The sequence below is a fragment of the Haliotis rubra genome, unplaced genomic scaffold (genome assembly GCF_003918875.1).
Source record: "Haliotis rubra isolate DU_JTF1 unplaced genomic scaffold, ASM391887v1 Scf881, whole genome shotgun sequence".
Taxonomy (NCBI): Eukaryota; Metazoa; Mollusca; class Gastropoda; order Lepetellida; family Haliotidae; genus Haliotis; species Haliotis rubra.
In genome coordinates, this window is record NW_025767614.1 from 279014 (window position 1) to 304422 (window position 25409).

General features: G+C 40.5%; 2 protein-coding genes across 5 annotated transcripts; one reads left to right on the forward strand and one right to left on the reverse strand.

Annotated features, from left to right (window-relative positions):
• Positions 1 to 4257: 4257 nt before the first annotated feature.
• LOC124263425 lies at positions 4258 to 8096 on the reverse strand. The gene is made up of 3 exons (XM_046698056.1): positions 8039 to 8096; positions 5603 to 5782; positions 4258 to 4542 (listed from the first exon to the last, which is right to left on the reverse strand). Exons 1-3 carry the CDS (start codon positions 8094 to 8096, stop codon positions 4322 to 4324), a joined length of 459 nt encoding a protein of 152 aa, XP_046554012.1. The 3' UTR covers positions 4258 to 4321.
• A 5319-nt stretch (positions 8097 to 13415) lies between these two features.
• Positions 13416 to 25096, forward strand: LOC124263440 (cytochrome P450 83A1-like). Of its 4 annotated transcripts, none has more exons than XM_046698086.1 (8): positions 13416 to 13499; positions 19726 to 19864; positions 20384 to 20601; positions 20875 to 20952; positions 21777 to 21875; positions 22855 to 22948; positions 24177 to 24331; positions 24893 to 25096. In XM_046698086.1, exons 3-8 carry the CDS (start codon positions 20391 to 20393, stop codon positions 24925 to 24927), a joined length of 672 nt encoding a protein of 223 aa, XP_046554042.1. In that variant the 5' UTR covers positions 13416 to 13499; positions 19726 to 19864; positions 20384 to 20390; the 3' UTR covers positions 24928 to 25096. The 4 variants fall into 4 exon arrangements, with proteins under 4 accessions (XP_046554042.1, XP_046554041.1, XP_046554043.1 ...); XM_046698087.1 differs by having other exon boundaries at positions 13467 to 13533; XM_046698085.1 differs by lacking the exon at positions 19726 to 19864.
• Positions 25097 to 25409: the final 313 nt, after the last annotated feature.

A 25409-nucleotide genomic window follows, 5' to 3' on the forward strand; every position in this document is an offset into this window, starting at 1 on the left:
GGAAAATAAATCAGTTGTGATTTGTGATAACTCTAACTATAACCTGTGTAATTACGATCTTTTTGTAGATGACCTAATGCCAAATAATACGCAAACGTGACGTCAAAAACACGAAATTCAAGTCAAGTGTTAATGGAACGTTTCCTTCCTAAAGACGCTGTTAATACAAACCTGTCTCTATGGAATGTTCTCATTATGGCCTATATTTACCCTGTCCGTCGGTCCGACGATGACATTTCCTTCTGGTTTGACTTTGTCTGGTGTGGGATCAAGAGATGGCTTTGCAGCCCAATCCTCGAGCGGCATATGCTGGGGCACTAGGGCAGGGGAACTGTCCCGAGGCAGTCGGATCTGTGGTTGAGGCTAGCTTTCTTCTTGTTCTTCTCGATGATGTCTTGATGTCTTTTCTCCTCAAAGTTGTCCTTGGTTTGCCTTGTTAGAGTGCACCAGTGTGGTCTGTCCAGTGCTTCTTTCACAAGCATCTTTGGAACGAGTCCAGCGTGTGCAAGGTTTGCTTTCAAACAGTTCTTGAAGTGTTTACGTGGCGTACCCTGGTTGTGCTTGCCTGTACACAGTTCACCAAACAGCAGCTGTTTGGGTAGCCAGTGATCGTCTATTCGAGCAACGTGCCCCACCCATCGGAGCTGGTTCTTCATTATCATGGCTTCGATGCTGATGGACTCGGTCAGTCAAGGACTTGGAGATTTGTAACTTGGTCCTGCCATCGAATGTTCAGAATGGACCTCAGGCTGTACGTATGGAATCGCTCCAGTTGCTTGAGGTGTCGTCTGTACAGGGTCCATGACTGACACCCGTAGAGGAGGCTGGTAGGAACCACGACCCTGTATATCCTCAGCTTTGTGGACAGCTTGATGGTGTGCTGGTTAAGGACACCTGCATACAGACGACCGAGTGCTTGGTTGGCCTTGTAGTTGGCCCTGGAACTGAACTCTTTGTCCAGGCTTCCGTCGTTGCTTATGGTACTGCCAAGGTATTTGAAGTCGCCCACGGTCTTCAGCTGAGTTCCCTCGATTGAGATGGAGGGAGGGTGGGAAGTGGAGGCGGGCGAGGGCTGGAACAGGACTTCGGTCTTGCCGAGACTTATTGGGAGAGCAAAGAGATGGAAGGCTTCAGCAAAAAAGCGCTTCTAGGATGAGCTTGTTCACAGTCTTTGTCTTGGCACTCAGCTGGCGGAGGTCAAACATGGATCCATCGAGTGCTGCAGGCACAGTCCAAGGCCCAGGTCCCTAACAGCATGGTAGCTAAAGTACGCAGCGAAAAACAGGTTGAAGAGGACCGGGGCCAAGACACACCCTTGCTTGAAGCCGTTGCTGATGTTGAACGGCAGGGCATCCGAGCTTCTTTAAAAGCTTTTCACGTGAATGACAAGGCTACCAGTTGTCCCCATTATATATTGCATTTGTAATTAATGACATTGTTGACAAATTGGAGCGTGAATCACACGATGTAACATTGCATGCTTGAAATTGTTCATTTTGCTCTTCGCGGCTTATATAATCTTAATGGGTGGGTCTGTTGTTGGAACATATTATGACAAATGGCAGCTAACAATGAACATTGATAAAATCAAATCATAGTATTCAGAAATGGCGGGAAACTTAGATATCGTGAAAAGTTTAAAATTGGGAATATTGCTGTTGAAACAGTGTCAAGTTAGATATAAATATATTCATGTTCAGTTGTCCTCTCTATCAATCAATCAATCAAAGTTTTGAAGTCTGGGGATTCCATGTTACACCAGATATTGAAAATATTCATGAGAAATTTGGAAAACTTTCCTTGGGATTACATAAAAATGCATAAAATAGCTTCGCATAAGTAGTTTTGGCAAGAACATCTGTTAAATTATCTCTGTAGATTTGGGTTAAGATTAATATCACAAGAATGTAATATATACAATGTTGAGAAAAACATACATCTTCAAATACCAAAAAGCAGAAAGGGTGGTGTTTGCTGGGATTTAAATGTAAAACCATTGGTGTTTTCTTATGGATCTGCAGAGGTTTGGAAGCAATACCTTATTGAATCCAAGCCTTTACTAATCAAACAAAGATGTAACGCCATTGAGTATTACGTTCAAAACGAAAGCAAATTAAATGTTGTTCAAAGCTTGAACTGCTCCATAAAAGATAACTTTCAGTATTGCAATTGCATTATATCAACTAATGTCAAAATTTATAGAATGAATATTGTAAAATCACATACTTCTATCAGATTGGGGCAGATATCACAAAATACCAAGACATGAACGGTTATGTCCATTGTGTTTTATCCCAAAAGTTGAGGACGAATTCCAGTTTTGTTTGGTGTGCCCATTTTATTCAGAATGTCATATAATGTATAATTTAGCCCTTTTCCTATCACCGCTCCTGTCAAACAGTCCATATCATGCTCAGGACCTGTATAAGTCACACTGAAGACCCGGGTTCGATTCCCCACATGGGTGCAATTTGTGATGGCTACTAATGCTGGAACATTGCTAAAAGCGGCGTAAAACCATACTTTCTCACTCACTCACTGGACCTGTATAATGGACCGGTGGCCTCTGTACGTGAATAACATCACAATCAAACCGGAACTCAATAGTCCATCTTTTCTGGGAATGTAAAGCGCCATAGTCTGTGGATTAACCCCAGGCGGATTCAAATGATTCCAGACTGGACATGTTTGGTAGTTTTTTAATTTTGTAAGTATGATTATAGTTTTGACTCTTTGCTCTCGTTAGTTTTTAAATGAGGAATGCGCGAGAAGTTAGCTAGTGTTAAATATTACAGTGAAAACCATTGATAGGTTATTTCAAACTCGAAGAAGTGCTGCAATAAAATCTAAGTCAAGGATTGTCAAAGTAAATGATTTATTTTCGTAAAACCTTTTTGTTTGAGAGGGTAAGACGTGTGATTGCATGAGTGCTGTAGTATATTTTGTAAACTCTTGCATGGGTAGTAAACATATTATCAAACCACGTATACAGTATTGAAATCTGTCTCTTTTTCAGAGAAGATATACACAAGACGTACACGTATGATGACATCTGTCATTCACAGGTTCATTTCTTACAAGATAAACCCTTCAACCCAACATCAGTGTGATCTTATATGCATCAAGTTGCATACATTGTACAGCTCATTCATGATATTGAAGAGGTACACAACATATACATGTGTGTACATATGTTATTTGTTGAACGTACGAAAATGAAATTCAGTAACTTTGATAAAGAGTAAAATGGTAAAATCAAAGTAGGTTGTGTCCAAATCTTTGACTCTTGAAAAGGATTTAACATTGTTTTATGACTGTCGGACACACAACAGCATGTTTATGGATCATACAATAAAACACAACAACAATGCAAGGATTTCAAGTGGATAATGTCTCACAGTTTAGTGATCGCACAATAATAATACATTTTAAAATAAATCTGGTTGGATGTCACGAAATTGTACCGGCATTTGCCAGTATGGCTCTCTTTTATAAGTCACTTTTGTCAGTTTCACCAGACACAACCTGAAGCAATACATCATCGATTACATAGTCATACACTGAACTTAAACAATGGCATTACATCACAAAGATCAAAACAAACACGACTGTTACATAATCAACAACAACGTACATTTAGTACATACACAGCCTTCTTGATTGCTATTGCAGTATGTATTGTCGTAAAGTGCCAAGGTAGGAGGAAAATACATACATTCCTGAACTTATTTTGAAGTTTGCTGATTTGAGTATCTGTTCGTTCAGGTTCATAAATATATTGATCCGTGAAGATCCGGGTTAGAACTAGGTCTTCAGCAAACCGTGCTTGTTGTAATAGGCGGATCGGGTGTTCAGACTTGCTGATTTGATGACATATGTCATTGTATCCAAACTGTGTAGATCGATGCTCATATTGTTGATCACTGGATTGTCTGGTCCAGATTGATTATTTACAGATCGCCGCCATATGCTGGGATATTGCTGAGTGCGGCGTTAAATATATTGAAAAAAGTCATCTGTTGAACCCCAGCCACAGAAGTGCGTAAGTTAAGACATTTTAACAAAAAGTGAAAGGTTGAGTGTATTTCACATTTCACGTTATTTGGTTACTTAAATGTTTTCTAAGCATTTGTTGTCTTGCTGTTCCGATCACACATTGGTTGATGAGATATTGTTTAGCATGGTGTATCTGTTCCCATCAGGATGCATTCCTTACATAAATACAGTTTGTGTGTTTGTTGTTAAACGACGCTACATGACGTCAGTCTGTAAATACACCAGGTCTGGACCAGACAATCCAGTGATTGACATCAAGTGCATGTCACACATCCCTTTCACAGATGTAACATTTGTTTGTCCCTCTCCTATTTACCCAAAGAAAGTTGTCAATTGCCTTAAGGATAATGCGATTCTTTTCTGTGCCATTCTTGGGATAGCTCTCAGCCCAGAAGAAGCGTGTCATATTCCGGCCATCATGAAATACCCACTGGCCTTTCTTAGCAACATCCGACCCATCGATGATATAACTGCAATATCTAGTGCCTGAAAATAAGAACGACTCACTATTATTGAATACTTTAATACACCATGATCTCATCCGTGTGTAAATGTATGCATGAGTGTTAAAGTATTTCTGATACACGCAAAGGAAAGACTTAACTCAGAAAGGTGCAACTCCTGTTATGTTTAATGTTATGGAACCATAAGAACACAGATTCTAAATTTGTTTCCACTTTCATACACACATCCATTTTCTTTTATTCTTTGAAGATAAGAATATGTCATTTAAGTGACTGTCTGAAACATTTCATTTCCACATTTTGTACGTTTTTAATGTTAAATATTTTGGCCCATTTTAGAATTCCTGATACATGAAATGGTAAAACTGCACTCAAAAAGATGCCATCCTCTTTAAGCTGATTTATTTACTCCACAGAAACAGAATCTTTCATTTACTCCTTAGAAACAGAACCTTTCATTTACTCCATAGAAACGGGCCGCCATATAGCTGGAATATTGCTGAGTGCGGCGTAAAACAAAACTAAACACACTCACCCATAGAAAGGCAGAATCTTTCATTTACAACGGAACCTTTCATTTACTCCACAGAAACACAGAATCTTTCATTTACTCCATAGAAACAGAATCTTTCATTTACTCCATAGAAACACAGAATCTTTCATTAACTCCATAGAAACACAGAATCTTTCATTTACTCCATAGAAACACAGAATCGTTCATTTACTCAATAGAAACACAGAATCGTTCATTTACTCCATAGAAACACAGAATCGTTCATTTACTCAATAGAAACACAGAATCGTTCATTTACTCAATAGAAACATGGAATCTTTCATTTACTCCACAGAATCTTTAGTTGGTACCACTTTCAATCACACGCACAGGCAGTACTGCTCATCAATATGCATGTAGAAAGTGAAACAAAACTGAACAACACAATATTGCCTACCATTAAAAACACAAGGTTTGTCTTTCAAGAATACACAAAAAGTGGAAATTTAGTTTGGTCCATTAAAAACGTTTGGAAAGTTTATACAGCACAATAAGAGTAAGGTTTGGGCGGTGATTTAAATATGCTAACCTGACGACGACTTGATCTGCTTGACCATGTGGTTCTGCTTGTCCTCGCTGTCAATAACAACAAAGTGTTCCCCTCTTGTCGTACAGTCAGCAAGAGCGTCGTTGTAGTTGATTTTGTTGAGATGAAGCTGGTAGCAGATGTTGATGAGGCGGTTGTGGACGTAGCCAGACGGACAATCATCTGAGATACACATGAACAATCCCACATGAATATTTACAACAAATGCCTGGGTAATATTTTGTTGTTTAACGCTGGACTTAAGCCATCTACAGTATCGTGCCGGACACATGAGACGCCGAAGGTGTGACAAGGCAACGACGTGTTCGGTTTAGCGTCTCACTTTGGAACCGCGAGATGCTATGTTATGAGATTTATCCCACAAACGGAAGACGTCACAAAGGATCGCGTGCCACGCGTTCAGAAAAGGAACGTTCTGTTGCCCTATGAAAACTTTTAAAGACCTGCATTTGAACGGCAAATCGTACCGTGAAATAGGTCATCTTCTCGAGAGCACTGTGCATGGTGTTATTCATTGCTATTGTGAGAGTGGAAGTGTGGAACATTTGGCAGCTAACTGGTAGACCGAGGATTCTGAGCAACCGCGTCAATGGTGTGCTGATTCGTTGTGTCAAAGATTATTGTTTGCAGAAAGTACAAACATATTTAAACTATTGTGATCAACAGATGGTGCCGATGAAAACTGAGAGCCATCGGTCTGTGATAGACTACAAACTTGACAACCAATTTCTGTCCTTCAGGTAGCCTGCACACTCTCCAGATATGAACGTCAATATAGAAACATTAGGCTTCGTATCAAAAGAGAGTTGAAAACATGCGTGGTCATAACATCAAACCTACCAAAGAACTGCAAGGCGAGTGAGTTTAGTTTTACGCCGCACTCAGCAATAATCAAGTTATATGCCGCGGTCTGTAAATAATGCAGTCTGGGCCAGATAATCCAGTGATCAACAGCATTAGGTTCAATCTATACAGCTGGGACACGTAAGTCAGCGAGCCTGACCACCCGATCCCGTTAGTCGCCTCTTTCGACAAGCATGGGTTACTGAAGATCTTCCGACAAGCATGGGTTACTGAAGATCTTCCGACAAGCATGGGTAAATGAAGATCTTCCGACAAGCATGGGTTACTGAAGATCTTCCGACAAGCATGGGTTACTGAAGATCTTCCGACAAGCATGGGTTACTGAAGATCTTCCGACAAGCATGGGTTACTGAAGATCTTCCGACAAGCATGGGTTACTGAAGATCTTCCGAGAAGCATGGGTTACTGAAGATCTTCCGACAAGCATGGGTTACTGAAGATCTTCCGACAAGCATGGGTTACTGAAGATCTTCCGACAAGCATGGGTTACTGAAGATCTTCAAGCATGGGTTACTGAAGATCTTCCGACAAGCATGGGTTACTGAAGATCTTCCGACAAGCATGGGTTACTGAAGATCTTCCGACAAGCATGGGTTACTGAAGATCTTCCGACAAGCATGGGTTACTGAAGATCTTCCGACAAGCATGGGTTACTGAAGATCTTCCGACAAGCATGGGTTACTGAAGATCTTCCGACAAGCATGGGTTACTGAAGATCTTCCGACAAGCATGGGTTACTGAAGATCTTCCGACAAGCATGGGTTACTGAAGATCTTCCGACAAGCATGGGTTACTGAAGATCTTCCGACAAGCATGGGTTACTGAAAATCTTCCGACAAGCATGGGTTACTGAAGATCTTCCGACAAGCATGGGTTACTGAAGATCTTCCGACAAGCATGGGTTACTGAAGATCTTCCGACAAGTATGGGTTACTGAAGATCTTCTGACAAGCATGGGTTACTGAAGATCTTCCGACAAGCATGGGTTACTGAAGATCTTTCGACAAGCATGGGTTACTGAAGATCTTCCGACAAGCATGGGTTACTGAAGATCTTCTGACAAGCATGGGTTACTGAAGATCTTCCAGATGTTCACGGGAGACACTGTTGACTGCATCATGAACTTATACAGGAGCATTGTTCGCATGATATTGAAAAGTTACACGTCCAAGGGCTACATTACCAAATAGTAGGTAGGTCAGTTGTATATTTTGTCTTTGGTGAGCAAATATATATGTAACAATTTACACTTACTAATTCATGATGTCAATTAATTGTCCCTTCAGTTATGGCACGTTACTGAACATGGTTGAACAGACCTTTCAATAATTGAATCTCATTCATAAAACAAATGGTACAACATTCACCTTTGGATTATCCTGCCTACAATGCCATTCGCCTACTCACCTTTATAAAATATTGTCACTCACTCACAAGAAATAAACCAATTCACATTTGGACACAACGCCATTGCTTACGCAATGGAACCGGTAACGTACATTTTGTATTTTTGTTTACCCTGCGAACAATACCATAATGTGCATATATGCTCACCCGTTCTGACGCTGTAGTAGATTGTATCCGCCTCTTCTTCTCCGTCCTGCGGCGACATGAACAGCACATCATGGAGCTGACACCGTCGTTGTTGTCGTCTGTAGAATACAGACACACAAGCCTCGTTCTGGAGGCAAAGGGCAACGCATAGGAAGCCGCTAAGGGCGTTTGGAAATTCAGTTAAAATATTGGTGTTAACTAAAACGCCCGACAACTTTATGGATTTAATTCCCCATCCAGTTCCAATATAGGCCGATGATAAGCTACTCGTTAGAAGGATTATCAGAGTCACCAACATCTTTCTCATACAATGACTGAAGTCACTCTGAAGGTAGATTACACTCTTTGTTAGATATCTACTTTCTGAAGATTTTTTTTGCCAATTCAATGGATAAAAATGGTTCTAGTGTATGCCGGTACGTATGTTTTCAGCGTCATTTTGACTAACTATATTGTTCTAAAGTCGGTTTATGTAAATAGGTCAATGAAAAGTTTAAAGGGCGATGTTTATCTAGATTTTTAAAAGTTTGCTTTCGTGCTGTAGAATGAATATTTGCCTATACATATTCCACGGAGCCTAAAAGGCAAATTATTAATAAAACATATCTAAAAGGATCAGCGAAAAACTAACCCATAGTAAACATTTTGGGAAAAACAACCTGATTTATAATCTTGGTGGACTTTGGTGGACTACAGTGGAATACACCACGTCGGCCAGATTTCTGTTTGCGAAAATCCGACAGTTAAGCATAATGTAAACATTTACCACTTTAGTGGAACTAAAGCATAATATGGAGATGTTAACCCACGATATCGCCGCTTACACAATATTGATTAAAAGCTTTGAGACAAAGGGAGGTCAACAGGAAGATATGCTGTTCGGGATACGGCGCACTGATGTACTTAACTGCCCTTTCGCAACACGCAAACAAGACAATATTGAATGGAAGAAGGTCGTAACTGAAGACAAATGTAGGTTGTTGATGACCTACATAGAAAGATGACATTCATAGAAAGATGACCTACATAGAAAGATGACCTACCACTGAGTTTGCACACATCTTCTGTAAAAACTTTCGGACCACATTTTGTTTTGAGTACACAACGTCATTTAGAAAGTTGTCAAATGTAAGACAGGTTATATTTGAGATTACACTTTCTCAGTAAAGTACCGATTCTGGCACCTTTGTTGGGTCCCATCCTGGAATCGAACTCTCATTCTCGGAGTCAGGCACCTAATCGCCACCACACAAAGTCAGCCATCTAACCCACTAAACCGCAAACATGGAAGTCGGACCACTGGTAGTCTATATCACAGAATTTGTGTACCCCTCTGACAAGTGTAAACTGGTACGGCTCCCAGAGCCGAAAGCTACGTGTACTAGAATCTGTACTTTACTGAAAAAGCGTAATCCCAGATGATTATGACCTGTGGTATATTTGACCACTTTCTAAATGACATTGTGTAATCCCAATTATAAGATGTGTTACAAAACGTGTTTGCTCTCAGACTTAAACGTATGTGTCCAACTTTATTTCATATTTCAGCAACCTCCAACACTTTCCTATTCATGGAGGGGCGATGGGGTAGCCTGATGGTTAAAGCGTTTGCTCGGCACGCCAAAGACCCGGGTTCGATTCCCCACATGGGTACAATGTGTGAAGCTCATTTCTGGTGTCCCCCGCCGTGATATTACTGGAATATTGCTAAAAGCGGCGTAAAACCAAACTCACTCACTCACCTATTCATGGATCAACAGTGTACCCATACATGTTGTTCAATTATCGGAATGTGTTGCAGATCGTGGGCTGTAGTAGTTAGACACAGTTTCAAATCCAGAACATCTTTAACACAGGAAGAATATAAACTGAATGTCCTATCGGCAGTACTTCAGCCATATAGTGACATAAACCCGAATATTCAAACTTGATGACGAAGGACAGTCAAAACAACTAGAATATCACAGAGTTTGGTGTAAAACAAGCGTTTAATCTAACACTGCAGACAATACAATATATAACAGGCTATAGATCGCCAGTAACTGAAGGTAGATCACTATACTAGGGACCAAGGGGACTTGCGGTACTTTTGCTTCCTTCATGGACACTAGCTAGATTTACACTATCACTACAGCCGTTGGCGATTATGCTAATTATTTATAAAACATAGTTATCATTGTTTTTACAAGCAATTCAATTTCGTTTTAAAATAAATAACAACTGATAGTATCAAATGGATCCTTGACTGTTTCCACACTGAAATATTTATCCCTAGTAATGTCAAATTAAGCAGGTTCAACCAACAGCAAGGTGACAGTAAGTGAGTGAGTGATTGAGTGTAGTTTTAGCAATATTCCAGCAACATCATGTTGGGGACACCAGAAATGGGCTTCACACATTGTACGCATGTGGGGAATCGAACCCGTGTCTGCGGCGTGACGAGCGCACGCTTTAACCACTGGGCTACCCCACCGCCCCTAAGCATGACATTAATCAACACACTCAATCTCGGGCTGCAAAGGTTGTGAAAATGGCCATGACTATCTTTTGATGCGTTACATGAACCTCTGTATGTTTGAAAATATCAGGATATTTTTGGAAAATAATGTTCATTTTATTATCTAGTATTAATGTGCCAAATAATATTTTAAGTTGTCCCTTATTTAATGGCACATCAACTGTTTGAAATCACCCATCCTCTTTACAAGGCCTTATGCTGAAATCAATTCAGCAGGCTAAAGAGTGAGTTTGGATTTATCACGTCTCCACAACCCAGCAGCTGTGAACCCAAACACCTACCCTTCTTGGTGGCCCCGTGAAGACGCCATATTGCTGAGTGCGGCGTTACACAACCAACCAACCAACCCTTCATGGCTGACGAGGGCGGTGGGGTAGCCTAGTGGTTAAAGCGTTGGCTCGTCACGCCGAAAACCCGGGTTCGAATCCCCACATGGGTACAATGTGTGAAGCCCATTTCTGGTGTCCCCGGCCGTGATGTTGCTGGAATATTGCTAAAAGCGGCGTAAAACCAAAACTCAGTCAGTCAGTCAGTCATGGCTGACGTGGAAACTAACCATGAATGATAAGAAAAATAAGGTATGAACTTTACTTTTATTTGTTAAACACAGTACAAATGCTGTTCTTGAGTTCTTGATGTCAAGTATATGTTTTAATGATATCATATATCGGCAAAGGTGACAAACACACATAGACCATTGTGTAATTATTTTATGAACGCATTTCACAATGTGAAAGTTTAAGAACACTTAACAATACGATCACATGTAGTTATTTTAAGGTAGCTTCTCTCCAATTCTCAATAAGATAGGTATGCCTATTGTTATTTGTTTTAGATGACTAAAGCAGGAACAAGGGGACACACATGCTCCAGCTCTTCCTGGTCTACTGACATCCCAGAACCTTTGGACAAAGGACAATGCTGACCGGATTGATAATATGACATGTAAACAAAATGGCGTCTGCCTCTCGACTGAATTTTTAAAATCAGTGAAACATATTCTGACAAGCTTAAAACCGCTATAAAATGGGTTAATTGTGTTTAAGTTGAGTGTGGAAACCACCCAATGTATAAAATAGCTTTAAAAAAGCAGTGAAAGTCGGAAAAAAAAATCTGTACAAGTGAACACAAAAACAGCTGATCGAACTCCGGGCACGGCATGCGTCATATTATGACGTCATGCGATTGTTAGCGACCCAGCTTCTCGGCGGAGAGCTTGGCGGTTACCGTGGCAGCGCGTAATATTTTTTCCAGTTGTCGCCCTCCTGGGAGGGGTGACACGAAAACTTGTTAAAGCGTCATTGACCAATGAAATTAAAGTATTTTACATGAAGGTTAGATAATGGTTACTCTCCTTCTGAGGCTACTGTGGTTAAGCTTCCTTCTACAGCATGTTCAAGGTCTTAGTGGACCTAAGATGTTGTGTGATATCTTGACATCCTCGCATAATGACCTCTTCAAACTTGGACTGACAACACAAGTAGTTGTAACCAACAGCGGTTTTAAATTCATGAAGCTCATTGATACCTACTTGGGTGTCCCACTTCTCTTGTATTCGATCTTTATATTTAATTAATAATGGGTTTTAGTCTGTGTGGGGGATGGGAAGTGGTGTCAAAGGTGTGTTGAGTGCTACAGCATCGGCCACCGTGTTACCAGAAATTCCAACATGGCTGGGTAACCAACTAAAAATGATGTATTGGAATTAAACAATATAATCTCAATTGGATGTTTAGATGACATGTTTTAATTGCCTGGATACACGAGGGAGAATATGAAAATATGATTACCTGTGTATATTTAGACTTGTTATGTCTATATTTTAGAGATGTTAATATGGCAGTAGCTTGTACCGTCAGAATGGAGCTGTCAATTGGTAATTTTGAAAATGTTGTTTTGGTACCAATGACAGTGGCACTTTCAGCTGTGCCAGCATCCTTAGATCCATCGGTGAAGGTGAGGTGAGGTGAGGTGAAATTGGGTTTTACGTCGTGCTTGAGAATATTTCGCTCATATGACGACGTGCATGCGTGTGTATGTGCGGCTGCTTGTACTAGCCCAGACTTAAGCTGGTTTTATAGTGCTAGCCCACTGAGATACCAAACCACAGTGAAGCATGAATACCCCACTCAGACACATTATACTGACTCCGAGCAGACCAGTCCTTGTTGTAGCCATTAATGCCGAGCGCCAGGCAGGGACCAACAAGTACCATATTTTAACGTCTTTTGGTATGACGCGGTCGGGGATCGAACCCGCGACCTTCCGCTCCTCGGGCGGACGCTCTAACCATCTGTGAAGATATATTTGAAAGTGTCATAAATGTTTATTAATCCATTATATTGCTGCTGGTAAATATGTTGGATATGTTTGTATCGGACTTATTCAGTTAAGCTAATGTTAGGTCCACCTTGGGTCGTACTAACTGCCATGGTGGAGAGAGAAAAGCATAGTTTGTGCTATATTTTCGAGATCTAATTTAGCCGCAGAAACAGCAGATTGTACCCTCATTCCAAGTGAAATATATTGCTGAGTGCGGCGTTAAACAACAATCAAACAAAACTGTATAATGTAATGTGTAACTTGCGTATTTTATTTTGAACTCAGTTAATATATTTTAACTGTATCTAAAGAAATATCGGACGTGATTACTAGATAACAGGATTCCTGTAACACATGAAATAATATAATATATGAAGCATGGTAATGTAGATTATGCCCTGGAACTCTCCAAGACATTGAAAAGCTTGATTTGCCCCCAAACCACAAAACATAATATTAAAAGAATAGTCACCAAATTATACAAGTCAAGATAGCATAGTGCATGGTATTCCTCCCCGTCTAGAGCCTCAACTATCCAGCAGTGGGTCAAGATGATACAGTGTTGTCGGTATCCATTGCACGGTATTCATGCAGATAGAACCGACAGAGCACCTTAGTAAGGTACTGTGCAGAAACATATTGATCAACCGTTGATGTGAGTCAATGCTTTGTAATGGTCTTTAGGCCTAACATCAGTCTATTTCCTGCTGTTGGTGCAAGCGAACTGTGTATGCAACATTGAGCCGCCGTACATATGTGTTGGTTGCCGCGACAGACAACTACCGTGTGCTTACACCGAATGCGTTACAGGATGATTTATGTGGGAGATGTATTTGCTGTGGAGGGGCAGTAGGGTAGCCTGGTGGTTAAAGCGTTCGCTCGTAACGCCGAAGTGAGTGAGTTTAATTTTACGCCGCACTCAGCAATATTCCAGCTGTATGGCGGCGGTCTGTAAATAATCGAGTCTGGTCCAGACAATTCAGTGATCAACAATATGGGCATCAATCTACGCAATTGGGATGCGATGACATGTGTCAACCAAGTCAGTGAGTCAGACCACCCGATCCCGTTAGTTGCCTCTTATGGCATGGGTTACTGAAGATCAGTGATCACAGGTAGGTACAATGTGTGAAACCTATTTCTGGTGTCCACCCTGTGATATTGCTGGAATGTATGTAAAAGCGGCGTAATAATTAACTACCTCACTCACCCTTGTCATGTACAGGTTTAACATATTATACGTCAACGCCAGAGAATGATCAGTCTCATCTCATCCTTATTCTTGGGACCGTTCATAATTAATGGCTAGGAGGGGTTATGTTGATTATTAAGGGGTAGGTGTTCGTTGGGTGTGTGCGGGGCGGGGGTGGGGGGGGTCATCAATATTTTACACATGTACTGGGGTCAGCAATTAAGACCATTCAAATATTAAAAAAGTATGGGAAGGGGGGTAATTGATTTTATACATGACTTGCAGGTAGAGTGGGTGTCACTTTGCACATATATTTTAGGGGGTCAGTATTCACATTGTACATGCTTCTCCATAAGAACCATCACACTGCCCACCCCCCACCCCCCAGCCTTACGTTATGAACGATCCCTTAAAGTAATAAACTGAGGTACCATTTAATTCTTGACAAGGAAATGATTGCATGTAATAAATTATCAGAACGGCAGTTCTTGTCATGGAAGTTACGATGGAGTTGGACATATTTGTAACTTGTATCCTGGCAGCACCCAAAGGGTGTTCACAAGGGTTTCCAATGTCTCGCGTGCACGTTCTGCGGGGTATCGTTGCACCAGAGTCCATAAAAGACTTCGCTTCGATAACTGAAAACACCCATTATAAACTGTTCTATGTTTGACATTAAACGCTCAAAACATGCATCAAAACATATACAGAACATGCATCAAAACGTACACAGAACATGCATCAAAACATGCACAGAACATGCATCAAAACATGCACAGAACATGCATCAAAACATGCACAGAACATGCATCAAAACACACACAGAACATGCATCAAAACATGCACAGAACATGCATCAAAACATGCACAGAACATGCATCAAAACATGCACAGAACATGCATCAAAACATGCACAGAACATGCATCAAAACATACACAGAACATGCATCAAAACATGCACAGAACATGCATCAAAACATACACAGAACATGCATCAAAAACATGCACAGAACATGCATCAAAACATACACAGAACATGCATCAAAACATACACAGAACATGCATCAAAACATGCACAGAACATGCATCAAAACACACACAGAACATGCATCAAAACATGCACAGAACATGCATCAAAACATGCACAGAACATGCATCAAAACATGCACAGAACATGCATCAAAACATGCACAGAACATGCATCAAAACATGCACAGAACATGCATCAAAACATGCACAGAACATGCATCAAAACATGCACAGAACATGCATCAAAACATGCACAGAACATGCATCAAAACATGCACAGAACATGCATCAAAACACACACAGAACATGCATCAAAACATCCACAGAACATGCATCAAAACATGCACAGAACATGCATCAAAACATGCACAGAACATGCATCAAAACATGCACAGAACATGCATCAAAACACACACAGAACATGCATCAAAACATCCACAGAACATGCATCAAAACATCCACAGAACATGCATCAAAACATGCACAGAACATTCATCAAAACACACACAGAACATGCATCAAAAACACAGAACATGCATCAAAACATGCACAGAACATGCATCAAACATGCACAGAACATGCATCAAAACACACACAGAACATGCATCAAAACATGCACAGAACATGCATCAAAACATGCACAGAACATGCATCAAAACATGCACAGAACATGCATCAAAACACACACAGAACATGCATCAAAACATCCACAGAACATGCATCAAAACATGCACAGAACATGCATCAAAACATGCACAGAACATGAACATCAAAACATGCACAGAACATGCATCAAAACACACACAGAACATGCATCAAAACATCCACAGAACATGCATCAAAACATGCACAGAACATGCATCAAAACATGCACAGAACATTCATCAAAACACACACAGAACATGCATCAAAACATGCACAGAACATGCATCAAAACATCCACAGAACATGCATCAAAACATGCACAGAACATGCATCAAAACATGCACAGAACATGCATCAAAACATGCACAGAACATGCATCAAAACATGCACAGAACATGCATCAAAACATGCACAGAACATGCATCAAACATGCACAGAACATGCATCAAAACACACACAGAACATGCATCAAACATACACAGAACATGCATCAAAACATGCACAGAACATGCATCAAAACATACACAGAACATGCATCAAAACATGCACAGAACATGCATCAAAACATACACAGAACATGCATCAAAACATGCACAGAACATGCATCAAAACATGCACAGAACATGCATCAAAACATGCACAGAACATGCATCAAAACATGCACAGAACATGCATCAAAACATGCACAGAACATGCATCAAAACATGCACAGAACATGCATCAAAACATGCACAGAACATGCATCAAAACATACACAGAACATGCATCAAAACATACACAGAACATGCATCAAAACGCAGAACACAGAACATGCATCAAAACATGCACAGAACATGCATCAAAACATGCACAGAACATGCATCAAAACATACACACAGAACATGCATGTGAAACATACACAGAACATGCATCAAAACATGCACAGAACATGCATCAAAACATACACAGAACATGCATCAAAACATGCACAGAACATGCATCAAAACATGCACAGAACATGCATCAAAACATGCATAGAACATGCATCAAAACATACATAGAACATGCATCAAAACATCCACAGAACATGCATCAAAACATGCACAGAACATGCATCAAAACATGCACAGAAAATGCATCAAAACATGCACAGAACATGCATCAAAACATGCACAGAACATGCATCAAAACATGCACAGAACATGCATCAAAACATACACAGAACATGCATCAAAACATGCACAGAACATGCATCAAAACATCCACAGAACATTCATCTAAACATACACAATACATGCATCAAAACATACACAGAACATGCATCAAAACATACACAATACATGCATCAAAACATCCACAGAACATGCATCAAAACATCCACAGAACATGCATCAAAACATGCACAGAACATGCATCAAACCATGCACAGAACATGCATCAAAACATACACAGAACATGCATCAAAACATGCACAGAACATGCATCAAAACATGCACAGAACATGCATCAAAACATACACAGAACATGCATCAAAACATGCACAGAACATGCATCAAAACATACACAGAACATGCATCAAAACATACACAGAACATGCATCAAAACATCCACAGAACATGCATCAAAACATGCACAGAACATGCATCAAAACATGCACAGAACATGCATCAAAACATGCACAGAACATGCATCAAAACATACACAGAATATGCATCAAAACATGCACAGAACATGCATCAAAACATGCACAGAACATGCATCAAAACATGCACAGAACATGCATCAAAACACACACAGAACATGCATCAAAACATGCACACAGAACATGCATCAAAACATGCACAGAACATGCATCAAAACATGCACAGAACATGCATCAAAACATGCACAGAACATGCATCAAAACACACACAGAACATGCATCAAAACATGCACAGAACATGCATCAAAATGCACAGAACATGCACAGAACATGCATCAAAACATGCACAGAACATGCATCAAAACACACACAGAACATGCATCAAAACATGCACAGAACATGCATCAAAACATGCACAGAACATGCATCAAAACATGCACAGAACATGCATCAAAACATGCACAGAACATGCATCAAAACATGCACAGAACATGCATCAAAACATGCACAGAACATGCATCAAAACATGCACAGAACATGCATCAAAACATGCACAGAACATGCATCAAAACATGCACAGAACATGCATCAAAACATACACAGAACATGCATCAAAACATCCACAGAACATGCATCAAAACATACACAGAACATGCATCAAAACATGCACAGAACATGCATCAAAACATGCACAGAACATGCATCAAAACATGCACAGAACATGCATCAAAACATGCACAGAACATGCATCAAAACATACACAGAACATGCATCAAAACATGCACAGAACATGCATCAAAACATGCACAGAACATGCATCAAAACATGCACAGAACATGCATCAAAACATGCACAGAACATGCATCAAAACATACACAATACATGCATCAAAACATACACAGAACATGCATCAAAACATACATAGAACATGCATCAAAACATCCACAGAACATGCATCAAAACATGCACAGAACATGCATCAAAACATGCACAGAACATGCATCAAAACATACACAGAACATGCATCAAAACATGCACAGAACATGCATCAAAACATGCACAGAACATGCATCAAAACATACACAGAACATGCATCAAAACATGCACAGAATATGCATCAAAACATGCACAGAACATGCATCAAAACATGCATAGAACATGCATCAAAACATACATAGAACATGCATCAAAACATCCACAGAACATGCATCAAAACATGCACAGAACATGCATCAAAACATGCACAGAACATGCATCAGAACATACACTGAACCTGCATCAAAACATGCACAGAACATGCATCAAAACATGCACAGAACATGCATCAAAACATACACAGAACATGCATCAAAACATGCACAGAACATGCATCAAAACATGCACAGAACATGCATCAAAACATACACAGAACATGCATCAAAACATACACAGAACATGCATCAAAACATACACAATACATGCATCAAAACATCCACAGAACATGCATCAAAACATCCACAGAACATGCATCAAAACATGCACAGAACATGCATCAAACCATGCACAGAACATGCATCAAAACATACACAGAACATGCATCAAAACATGCACAGAACATGCATCAAAACATGCACAGAACATGCATCAAAACATACACAGAACATGCATCAAAACATGCACAGAACATGCATCAAAACATACACAGAACATGCATCAAAACATACATAGAACATGCATCAAAACATCCACAGAACATGCATCAAAACATGCACAGAACATGCATCAAAACATCCACAGAACATGCATCAAAACATGCACAGAACATGCATCAAAACGTGCACAGAACATGCATCAAAACATGCACAGAACATGCATCAAAACATACACAGAACATGCATCAAAACATGCACAGAACATTCATCTAAACACACACAGAACATGCATCAAAACATCCACAGAACATGCATCAAAACATACACAATACATGCATCAAAACATACACAGAACATGCATCAAAACATACATAGAACATGCATCAAAACATGCACAGAACATGCATCAAAACATACACAGAACATGCATCAAAACATGCACAGAACATGCATCAAAACATGCACAGAACATGCATCAAAACATGCACAGAACATGCATCAAAACATGCACAGAACATGCATCAACTTGGTGGCCATTTAACCTTTTTTGCCCAATGACAATTCCGGCTATGCATTTCATATGTGCTTGTACGGGTTTTATATATTTATATCAGTATCATTCGGGCATTCTGTTTAGGGATATACATATATATAGTTTGTTTTAATGTCTGTCTGTCTGTCTGTCATATATACGTCACTGTTTACTGTTTATGTTTTCTATCATTGTAGGATTTGTTCTAGTCACAATATGGCTGAGGTCCGGGTTACAATTCGTCAAAGGTAGACGTAAATGCCAAGGTCAAGGACTAAACTGGGTCAGATAACACGTGTCAAGAGGTTTCAGGCTGGGACCACCGTTGGCAAATCAGTGACTATCAATTATCTCGTTACAACTGATATATCGACAGTTCTGTATTGCACAACAATATTGCACCTGTAGTTGAAATACGATGACCTACTCTTATATACACACACCATTGCCATGTATTCATTCTTGTTTGCTGTAGGTGTGTTCTGGTGGACACCCGTGAAGATCCGGGTTAGAATTGATCATCAGCACCCCATGCTTGTCGTAAGAAGCGACTAACCGGAACGGGTGGTCAGGCTCACTGACTTGGTTGACATTAATCGATGCTCATGATGTTGATCACTGGATTGTCTGGTTCAGACTCGCTTATTTACAGACCGCCGCCATATAGCTGGAATATCGCTGAGTGCGGCGTTATACAACAATCAATCAATGAATCAATCAGTCTGGTGAACACCGACCAGTAGCCCCTGTGTTGGTCGGGGTCGGGGATTAGTTGATAATATTGTTGATGCGGCTTAAATCAACATTCACCCACTTACATGACAAATCTGGTTATATTATTTCGCCTGGCCACAGGTGGACCATGCTGGACGTGGAGTTGCTGCAGAGACTGCCCTACTCGGACCATCTTCTTCACCTGGTCAAGCGGTGTGAGGAATGGCTACCAAGAAGCCTCGCGGGCCGGGCCGTTCTGGTCGGAACTGTCGCCGGGGTGGCGGTCTATCTGGTAACCAAGAAGAGGTACAAGCTACCCCCAGGGCCGCGTGGCTGGCCTTTACTGGGGAACCTGTTAGGTGAGCTAAAATTCTTGGACTATTTGTGTTGATTTTTGTCTTTCTCACTGCATCGATTTCGTACTTTATAACTTTCACTGTATATTGTCATGTACTGTCGAACACCGTTGTGTCGAACATTCGTTTGTTTCGAACTGGTCCATAACTCGAAGTATTTGCGTAGGTCCCACCAACTTCGACACAACAGGGTTTGGCTGAAACAAAATGTCATTTTTATTGAAAGAGCAAGGTGCTGACTAAATGATCCGTGCTTACACATGTTTTATATCATAGATTTCCAGAACACGACCATGTATGAGAAGCTAAACGACTGGAAGACTAAGTATGGGCCAATAATTATGTTCCACATGGGTAAGTCGAACTCACTAAACATTGATTTGTGAATAACAAGCACAGGATACGTGTGAAAATGTTTCTTTAATTTGTTCCGTACCATTTCGAAAAGCCTACCTAAATAAACTTGACATACATGTATGTGTTGACATCTTATAAATGGCTTGATGCTTAATTATGTTAAAATGTTTCATAGTATACTATGGTACCTTTAATTTGGTACAATAAGGCTCGTCATAATACATATTAATAAATCGTTTGGCATGTTTTGCACAACGATATCATGTTTCATACGAGTATGATATCATGTTTTATATTATCATATTATCGGAATATCACAAATTGATATCGACCCATCGATCTGGGTTAGAATTGGTTTTCATGTCGTAAGAGGCGACTAATGAGATCAGGCGGTCAGGCTCGCTGACTGGGTTGACACATGTCATAGGCTCCCAGTTCGGTAGATCGGTGCTCATGCTGTTGATCCGTGGATTGTCTGGTCCAGACTCGTTTATGTACAGACCGCCGCTAAATAGTGGAACACAGTAGCCGAGTGATTAAAGTGTTGGCTCATCACGCCGAAGACCCGGGTTCGATTCCCTACATGGGTACAATGTGTGAAGCCCATTTCTGGTGTTCCCCGCCGTGATATTGCTGGAATATTGCTCAAAGCGGCGTAAAACCATACTCACTCAGTCACTCACTCACTTGATCATGTTGATATTTGGATAAAATATACTGCTTGTTACCCCTGCCATGGCGAAGACTTGCTCCAGGGGTGATATACTGCTAGATACTACTTAAGATACTGATAAGCTGATATATTGCACCTGTGTTTGTAGGTCCTGAACGAATGGTGTCCTTGAACAGTATAGAGGTCGTAATGGAGGCGCTAGTAAAACGACAGGCCGACTTCGCTGGGAGACCACAGTCCTACTCGTGTCAGTAATATTTTCAGCTTGAAGATTCTAAAATTATTTTTAAAGATTGTTAACATAACGCAACTACACTTAGGACCGTAGTGATTGGCGCCATCTGTTGGCGAAGTGTTAAAGGGAGATAACTGAGGAATGTTCCCCATTAAATGCCGGTCTCTTTTTAGAATTGATCTGAATATTGCTGAGTGCGGCGTTAACAATAACATCAATATCCGCAACTTCGATTTTGCGCATGCGCACATGGAAGAGGAAGTCTCGACCACATGTTGACATTTTCCAGCTTGGACAAAAGTTACATTCCTTTTTAAGTATTTCTGTTGTGTTATTTGGCATTTATCATATATCACTTGTGTGCACACTTGTTTAGTTTACGATTCATTCGTATGAAACGATTGACAGCAATTATTTCGACATATTTAATACTTTTTCTACGCGAGGCGATTCACGGCTGCTCAGAATTTGGAAAGACGCCCGGATCGTAATGCGCATGCGCAGTAGAGGTCAAAGTTCACTGATATAAAAATGTTGCACTTTCATGGTTTTTCGTTGCCGTTATTACTGTTTCAGTAGCGAGGTAATGTGTTTATGTTACTATTTCCACGATTAATGTGGGCCTTCTGCGTTTTTCAGCACAGTGGGAAAGTTTTCTTTGGTAGGCCTGAATAAGCAAGCCAGCAATACACGTTCGTTCACCTGGTCAGGTGACCAAAAATGTAATTGCATTGGTACATTTCTATAACGATGCAATTGATAAGTTCATCAACATTATGGTCAAGTCGTTAGTTATTGTCCCTTTGCGCACCAGGATCCAATGATAGTGGATTCGAACCCATAACTCTTTCTGATTATAATCCTTGGTTTGTCACCATGCCCGTCATAAAACGAAAGTGATTCACGCTTGAGGCACACGACAATGACGCGATATATGGACACTGTACAACTTCACCACGAACTATAATTTGGAATCGTGTTTTGTGTTCAGCCTTGCTAATAAGCGATGGGGGAAGGAACATTATGTTAGGACAATACAGTCCCACGTGGAAACTACACAGAAAATTGGCCACGAAAGCCTTAAGGTAAGTAAACCATTTCAAATGACTAGGGGTGGGTATTGCAAAGAATTTTCATATTGCGATATATTGCGATGCGAAAGCATGTATTGCGATATGAATTGCAATATATTGTATGATGTATGTTTAAACAAAAAACTACTTAAAATCGAGTTAATGCTTGATTTATATAGCAAAAACACAGCAAAATCACTATGCTTGATTAAGCTTTAATAACAACTTTTAATCACGATAAAAGAGAAATGTGAATAATATTTGGCACAAATGAAACAAGGAAATATCCGAAGATTTCCGAGTGTTACGAAGTTTTCCGAATGCAAGTCAAAATACCGATTTTCGATCAGCGTATCGCAATATGTATCGTTTTCATGTCTAAGCCGGTTATATTGCTTAGCCCTACAAATGACGTATTACTTCTTTGTCCTCTTCTGTCTGCATTCTTGCATTGAAACTATGTGTAAGATAGATAATATCAAAGGTAACATACAGCATATGTTTTCTCTACGCTTCAGAGGTTTATGCCAAATCTGAAATGATGAGCTGCTTATATCTGTTCATGTTAGTGTGGACCGCCTCCGTGGTGTAGTGGTTAGAGCGTACGCCCGGAGAGCGGAAGGTCGCGGGTTCGATTCCCGACCGCGTCATACCAAAAGACGTTAAAATATGGTACTTGTTGGTCCCTGCCAGGCGCTCGGCATTAATGGGTACAGCAAGAACTGGTCGGCTCGGAGTCAGTATAATGTGTCTGAGTGGGGTATTCATGCTTCACTGTGGCATGGTATCTCAGTGGGCTAGCACTATAAAACCAGCTCAAGTCTGGGCTAGTGCAAGCAGCCACACATACACATACACACGTATGGACGTCATATGAGCGAAATATTCATAATTACGACGTAAAACCCAATTTCACCTCACCTCACCTCATGTTATTGTCTTTGTTTTCCTATCAATATTTGCGGTGAAAGAGAATTGAAAAGTTAAAGGTCTAAGAAAATATATGGATCTGTTAAGAATTTACAAATCACAGCCAAAAAACGAACAGGCACAATAAAGCGCGCCTTTCTTGACGTTTCAGTTGGCATTTTGTCTTGAAGAAAATCATACATGTATTCAACTGATATTTTAGACAGTATTATGTTGATTGGTTACTCGACGAAACGGTAATTTTGACAGTGTTATTGTACCTTGCCTGTTGTATACGAACATTTAACGCTGAAGTACTAAACTGTTTCAGATATTACATGACGGGAAGCAGACTTGAGGCTGGTCTGGAGCGATCCCTCAGTAAAGGAATCGACCTGATGAAACAACAAGGGGAGCCTTCAACCCCCACAACATTATATCCCTCGTTGCCTTCAACATCATCAACAATATGTGTTTTAATGAAACGTAAGTACATTATTATGATGCAAGGAAATCTTTAAATTGTATATGTATGTTATATTTGGGGTTACACTTTCTCAGTCAAGTGTCGATTCTAGCCGAGTGGCTTAGACGGGTGACTTTGTGTGCTGGCGTTCAGATGCCTCACTCTGACAGTGTGGGTTCGAATCCCGGATGGGACTCAACCTAACCAAAGTGCTAGAATCGGTACTTTACTGAGTGAGGGAGTGAGTGAGTTTAGTTTTACGCCGCACTCACCAATGTTCCAGCTAAATAATCCAGTCTGGACCAGACAATCCAGTGATAAACGGCATGAGCATTGGTCAACCCAAATGAGAAACGATGACACGTGTCAACCAAGTCAGCGAGCCTGACCACCCGATCCCGTTAGTCACCTCTTTAGACAAGTATGGGTTGCTGAAGATCAATTCTAACCTGGATCTTCACGGGTCACTTTACTGAGAAAATATAATCCCAAATATAACATCTTTTGCTACAGTTTCTGTAGTAACAAAACTAACGACCAAACTAAATGCGACACCTAAAGACACCATCTTGCCCTTCCAGATGTGACATTGGCGACACGTATTTTAACGACATGATATCTGGACTTGACGCCTTCTTGCACGAGTTCGGCAGCGGTGTCCTTGAGGACGTCATCCCACCCCTCCGCCTCTTCCCCACCCAGCAGCTGAAGCGGCTGGTGAAGCTCGCTGATCAGTTCTTCGGTTACCTTCGGCGGGACATCGAGAAACATCGGCGGACCTTCTCAAAAGGTATCGGGAAGAACTCTTATTGTGTGGAGTAGGGTAATACACCATTCTCCATTTTAATTGATCGTAGTTTGTGAGTTGGGTGGTCGGATGTCTATTTGAACGGATAATGAGTAATGCATAGGAATTTGAGCCGAGTTACTTTTGACATTAAGTATGTCAACTCGAGTCGAAAATTTTAACCTCCGATTCAGAGACTTTTAACTACGAGAGTTCATTTATTTAGAGCCACCCCTGTTTTTTCATTGATAAAAGCTGTTTATAAATGGGTTCTTAAACGAACTAAAAGAAGACGTTCTGTGTACTTTTGG